The sequence below is a fragment of the Halyomorpha halys genome, unplaced genomic scaffold, assembly GCF_000696795.3.
Source record: "Halyomorpha halys isolate HHAL.00 unplaced genomic scaffold, Hhal_1.1 Scaffold187.1, whole genome shotgun sequence".
Lineage (NCBI taxonomy): Eukaryota > Metazoa > Arthropoda > Insecta > Hemiptera > Pentatomidae > Halyomorpha > Halyomorpha halys.
The window spans coordinates 204,604-211,881 of NW_027113649.1; the positions used below are offsets into that span (position 1 = coordinate 204,604).

Consider the following 7,278-nt stretch of genomic DNA (forward strand, 5'->3'; position numbering starts at 1 on the left):
GATACACACTACAACATGAAACCAACTGAGTTCAATAAATATAAATATTTTTTCTTTCTCCTTGACTCAAAGAACATGGATTTTGAAATAATCCAAATAGCTTTTTTTTGTCGAATTATTTAAACTTTGTCGGATTAAATTTTCATTTGGAGATCATCTAGATTTTAATCACAATTATTGCACAAATTTTGGGACCAACTCATTAATTGTTCATTTCATATATCTGAATTTTCTTAAAGACAATTCAATTTTATTAGATTTACTACTCAAGATTTAAGATTGAATGTTTTTAGAGTTCTACTACTGGGTAGTTTCTCTACATGCTGTATCATATCATTATCATTATGTCATTATGATCAAATTTACTTGTTGTATTTTTTATAAAGTTCTAAATATCAATAAATAAAAAAAAAAGTTAAGATCAAAATAAATTAAACACTTATTTATTAGTACCAACGTTTCGGCCAGAATTTCTAGCCTTCAACAAGACTGAGAACAAAAAAACTAAAGAAGATAAAAGATCAAAGCAAGATCTTTAATCTTGTCATAACATTAGCATAACTAACAACAACATAAAATTTGAGAGTGTTAATTGAATAATGTGTGCTAACATTATTATTAACATTATTATTACCAATAATGAATCTTCACCCTTCTGTTATATTTAAGAATATAATTAGGTATTACAAATACTATTTTCATGATCACAAATAATTTCAATTTTTCATTAATATTTCAGTTATATTAATATTCAGATCACATGATCTGATCAGTATTCTGAGTATATGGAAGTAAAGTGATAATGATAATTTTACGTTTTCAGCTATTAACACCATTTAAAGTATGCAAATAGGACTATTTTATGATAGATACAGCCAGTTGCAGCTAATTTTTTTAATTAAATAACACATATTTTTAACTATTTACTAGTTACATTGTCATTAATATTAGAGTACTATGAAGCAGACATTCTTGTTGAGGTTATGTTGGAAATTTACAGTACAGTAATTAGAATAAAAACATAAATGTGTAGATACTTCAGCCAAAATTCAGAGATACTTCTATTGGCACTTCTAGGACTTGTAAGTTTTATCATTTATTATTAACAAAGACTCATTTAACAAACATCGTAATAACCTTAATTAATTTTATTTTTCTATGAATAAGCGTGTAAGTTTGTTGGTGACTTAAATATTAATAATACGTCTTAATAATCTTGATGAACATATATTGATATAACTATAGAGAGCGATTACCCGTAATGATTCACATGACAAGAAGTTATTAAATAACTATATTAGTTAGGTTACTCTCCGTTCCAATAATCCACTGGCGTAAGCCAACCAAGTCTACAAATCTAATTGGAAACTTCACCTATCTTATAATGACAAAAGGCAATTCAAGGTATCCTCGTAGCCAGCTGTACATATGGTACACCTCACCATATGTATACGTACCAATTACAAATTTCAATCTTAAGGTGGATCCACATGTTGGCCGCTCGCCATGGATCGGAGGCTCGTACAAATGCTCGGCAAACAAAGGCCATCCACATGTCAGTGTTATTCAGAGAGGCAAGCATGGCGGACGTACTAGTGGTTTCAGCCATTGCACTTGGATTGTATTATTTTTATTACAAAAAAAGAAAATTGAAGGAAAATAAATAAGATTAAATTTAAAACTTATTATTTTAAAAGTACGAACAAACACCTTTAACCTCCTAACAGCTCTCAGTTGCAGCTAGACATAGAACAATGGTGGAGATGCTACACGAGCGCCCTCACGAACCCCTTTGATCTGTGTCCAAAAACCGACTCTCGACGGCTCGGCAACGAGCCTAGGCCAACCAAGCCAAGCCACCCATCCACATGCTCGCGTATGTCTGAGTTCGCCATGGCTCGGCCAACATGTAGAGGCCCCTTTATAGGAGGGTACGAAAAATAAAAAAAGATTACCTAGCACTCAGTGTTACCATCCCCTCCCCCATAGAAGTGTTTTAAAATTGGTAACAAATTACAACCAACCTGTGTTTCAAAATAAAATACATGATTATTTTTGTGTACCCAATGTGGTGCAAGACTAGCGGGAAAGTGAATGCAATAATTTTCTAACCACACTTCGCATTTGATGCTAATTAGATTACAAACCTTAAAGTGCTTAAATTACAACCTCATAAAGTTATTGAAATTAAATGACAGAAAGTAAAAGTGAGTCCACCTGCACTTTTACAAAGACAATCAATCTTCATTTTCGTATTTATATTTTGAGATATATAAACATACTTTTTTTTTGCATCATTAACCTTTATGGTAGTATATCAGGAAAATAGGTTATCGTTGATTTTCCTCTAAAACGGACTTAGGACTACTATGAAATATATTAATATCTTTAAACAATGTAAATAAACATTTACTACACCTTTCGTTTGGAAAATATGAATGACACTAAAAATACAGAGCAATAAATGAAGTTTTGTAGGAAAAAAAATCACACACAGCTTTAGTACATATACGCAGAACCTTTTTAGGCATTAGGTACAGTAAATAAGCTAGAATTTTCACCAAGGTATCTTCATAGAGTATTCAATTAATAATGTTAATGAAATGAATACTTTCTGACTTACTTCATTTTCTTATTTACCAGTATTATTATGACTTTTTCTTCCTCATATTCTTTCAAATAATCATTTTCAAATATAAATAAGAAATTTAATGAACAACATGAATTAGTACATCTTTATTGGTGCGTGATCGACAACTATGTGGCCTACCTTCCCATATTCCTCCAGTTATCACATGACTGGTTGTCATGGAGCATTAGCTATGGCCAAATCTAAGTGTAGTAGGTTTTTAATGAGGATGTTTCTATTGGACTTTACTCTCCATATTAGTAATATTGAATGAACAAGCACCTTCAAGACTTAAGAAAATCATTTTTATCGTATACCTTAGCACAACCAATTCATGTGTCTTGGTTTAAAGCTCCATTATACAAGATGTTACAGTAGAGTGGGGGAAAAACATATATACTTTTTTTTTTTTTGAAATGCTATATTCTGGAAAACTTACTTTTGAGGCTAAACAGTAAAAAGCATATGAGGAAAACAAACATATTATACTTCAGTGCTTCTATGTCTATTAAAAATTTGATAAATGATTTACCCCCCCAAAAAAAGCATACATGGCCTTGAAAGAAATTCGGTTCTGATAAATCCATATCTTAAAATGAGTTCTTTTGAACTTCAAACGAACAAACTGGACCTACGTCATCTAGTACTATTACTATTACCCCATAGTCTGTAACACAGTGCAATAAATTGTACTTTGTTACTTTTGAGAAGATTGAGCCTGATATTCCAGAAATAAATTGACAACTTTTGGGTGAGTATAGTTGCCAGCATTATCCGCTTGCCATAACCTCTTTAATGAATAAGGAAATCTGTGTTTAAAGAATCGTTTGTTCGGAAATATAACAGAAATATGATAATAAAAATAATAACTGTAATAATTTTCTAATTTAGGAATAACTAAGTAAAATTAGAATGATACATATCGTTACTACTAATGTAAGTGTATACTGAAGAAAATATAGTTAGGGTAGTTAATACAATATAGGATATAATAACAAAGATTGTAAAAGAAGTAACTAATAATAAGTAAAAGTAGATAAAGAATATTTAAAAAAAATAATAACAAAAAAATTAAAATAATAAAAAATAAATAAGATAAATAATTAGACAATGATAACAACTGTAGTTTCTTATTTATCGTGAAAATAATTTATATACACTGATAATAGTAATAGTAAAGATAACAGGAGTAACATGAACAATTCAGAGTGAATTAAGGTAATTTAAAAATCTGAAGGGAAAGTTTACAAAATAAAAATACACATAAAAGTACAAGATGAGATGTAAAAAGAAGTACATAAAAAGATTAAAAATAAGTAATGAAGTACAGAAATGAGTGAAAAATTTGTGATAGAATGTTAACAATATAGGTGATGATAATGATAAGTGAAATAAGTTAATAGAAACATGTGAAGTAAAAGTTCACAAAAAACAAAACAAAGTAAATGTGAAAGTTAATAAAACCTAGATGAATAAATATAAGTGAATGTAGCGATGATGATATGTGAATGAGCGATAGATAATATAAGTGATAGAGAGATAATAAACAGGAGAAAAACAAAATTATAATAGAAAAATTTGGTGATGATAATAAAATGAGAGTAAAATTACTTAGTCTTAATTAAGTTTAATATATGGCTGTAGGTATGTGAGATACAGTTTTTATCAATTTTGTGGTTGGGGTTCAAGATGTATAGAAATGGATTCTGAGATGAGTCTCTTTTGGTAATTTGGAACAGTGGCTAAAATAGTGGTATGGTCAAAATCAGAAGCGTGGTTAAGTGTAAGGGCATGTTCTGAAGGTTTGGATGCGGCTGAATTGTGGGAAGTTATAGATAATTTGTGTTGAGAGAAACGTGATCTGAGATGGTTCTTAGTGTTGGGGCGAGGGGCTTTTCTTAAATGAACCAACTTACCTCTTCCCCCTAAAAAATCGTTCGCTGGTTCGGTGGTGAAAAATAAATAACGGAGGACCTGTAAAGATGGTGAACACAAAAATAATAAAGAATAAAAAAGTAGAGAATAAAAAAAAACCTTCCAAACGGTATACAAATTTAATAAAATTAAAATATAAAACAAAAATAAACAATAAAAAAAAACTGTGACTGTTGTTATAAAGAAAAAAAAATAAAAATGTGTAATAAAGAAAAGAAAATAATTCGATGAATACATGAAATAAATCGCTTCTCTTTAACTATATAAAAAAAAATGTTCTACTATTAATGGTGCAAGCTCGAAGGAAAAAAAAATCAATCACTCACAGTAGTGGTATGCGCATACCGCTCGTCGTGAAGCTCCGCCGTCTGCAAACGTGGATTGGTGGGTGAGGGTCATGAGCTGAACCCCAAAAAAAAATCTTTGAATGCCTCAAAGCGGTGAGCCGGTGGGTGTATCTCGCTATGTAGCTCTTTTGCTCCAGGCAGCGGACTGTAGACTGTCGGCTCCCTTATCAGTCTGCCTAAAGGCCTTAATCCCATTGCACTTCGCAATGTTGTTGTGTACGCCGAGCCGTAGCGATGTATTTCTATTATACTCGCATCATAACAACTTCCTTATTTAACTATATTTACGTGATGAGTTCTAATTACCAACAATTAAACAAAAAATAAACTTATAATTAACAAAAAAATAAAAAACCAATTGGAAGTAATAAAATTAAACTAACGAAAGAAAAATGTACTTTTGGGCTTTAACACTTAGTTTTGTCTATATATGAAGAATTACAGTTGGGGATCGGATAAGGAAAGGCAACGGTGTATGAGATTTTTGGCAATATTGATTTTTTGAAGGTGGGGATGCTGGGGAAAATAGTTTAGTAGCCTACCCAAGTAAGTGGGTTTGTTATACCAGTCAGTGGGCAAGTAGCCATCATTATTCTTTATAATATTAATAATAATTGTTCATATTTATGCATTTGTATTTGTATACAATTGTATAACATTTGTGTATTGCATTAAGTATTTGTAAAATGGCTAATTTTTTTTTTAATAAATTAAATTAAGGGAACTGTAGAAAAAGACTTTTTTTAATTTGGTATTTAATCCCTGATAAAATATTTCAATGGGAATAATACCTAGCTTATATTAAAGATAATTTAGTTTATCAATGTATATATGGAGTTAAATCAAAATTGTTTGAGCCGTTTTTGAAAAACTAAAAAAAAAAAAAAATATAGTACAATCGATTTTATTGAAGAGGTTGCTCTAACATCCAGGAACATTACAACCGTAAATATGTTATTTCAGTTATGTAGGTCTTTTAATTTTTTAACCAAACAGCTGGCTTAAATTTTTTTTGAGAAAGCCCTTTTCCTCAAAATAATGATTCATATTTTTCACCTATTAATGGATCTCAAACAAAAGCAAATGCAGTTAATCACGGTATATTCATTTAGTCATTACATATTTTTGAACGAATAATACAAGTTGATATTTAATTATTGTACAATTAATTTGATTGTAATAAAAATATTTTAAATTGATTATTTATGATTCTTATTTTAAAAGTTATATTCATATTCTGTTTAATTTTCTTAAGTTATTGAGTTTTTATGAATTCTTTAAATGACTTTCATATATGATTGATGTTTGAGTTTTTATGTAGGTTTTAAATTATTTTTATGCTTTCAATTTATTTTATATTTTAAATTAAGTCAGTTATTTTAATTTGAACCTATGTTCGACCTTGTTTTACATTTAGTTATTTTATACTTATATTTTTATTATTTTTTCATTGTATTCAATGTGCACTGTATTATTATATTAGGAATATTGTCTTTTTTGTTATAATAAATAAATAAACATTATATCAAATAAAAGTACTATATCCTATAATCTACTTAAAATATAATTTTGAACTCAAAATTTTTGCATATTTTGATAATAATATTATTTTTATCTATCAAGTGTACTAGGTTAATACTTCTCTTGCTAGGTCCTGAAAATTGAACAGAGAGTTTCCAATTTGTAGAGGCTGGATGTGTCCCAGGAGGGTCTTCCAACCACAAGATGGTTCAGATTTGATACAAATGAATAAATAATTATCTGCCACAACTGAAATTTCATCCAGTCCTGGGATTTGAGCTATTCTACTCTTTCTCCAAGGAAAAACATGTACAGATTAAAAAAGTGGAAATAATAATTCCAAATCAAAGTGAATGATTTTCAAATAATAAAGATTCTTATTATATATACAAAAAAAAAAACATGATTAAAATGAAAATGAAAATTAAAAAACATGGATGTAGAAACATTGAACTTGACGATTCAAACTAAGATTGGTTGGATTGCGAAATTGGTAAAGAGGAACTAATGTCAGATGTAACTAATAATTGACAATATCTAAGCCGGAGAAGACATATTTAAATTAATTTTTATATTACTAGTTTAGAATAATTTCAAAAAATGTATTTACATATTACTATAAACTATGTACAATGGGCATAAAAATAATTTAACATTTTATTGATGATTTGATTGCTACTTGAAATTTAAGTGAACTATTAATATAATATTTGTTTTAACCAATCAGTTTTGATCATTAGTTTTGATATTAAGAAGAAAAATAAATTTGTGCATCATTCCCATTTAATCCATAAAAGTATTTTGTAAACAAAAACAATTATTAAATTCTCTCCTTCCAATTAGATT

General features: G+C 28.9%; 1 protein-coding gene across 4 annotated transcripts in view; it reads left to right on the forward strand.

Moving 5' to 3' along the window:
• The first annotated feature begins 877 nt into the window (after positions 1-877).
• The window catches only part of LOC106679262 (uncharacterized), an 18,876-nt gene continuing 12,475 nt past the window's right edge, over positions 878-7,278 (forward strand). Inside the window, exon 1 of one of the 4 annotated variants that reach the window (XM_014418318.3) lies at positions 878-1,082. In XM_014418318.3, coding sequence (XP_014273804.1) covers positions 1,026-1,082 — 57 coding nt within the window. In that variant the 5' untranslated portion in view covers positions 878-1,025. Of the gene's footprint in view, positions 1,083-2,836; positions 3,381-7,278 lie in introns of those variants that run through there. The other 3 variants (XM_014418317.3, XM_014418316.2, XM_067051047.1) reach the window with 3 other exon arrangements.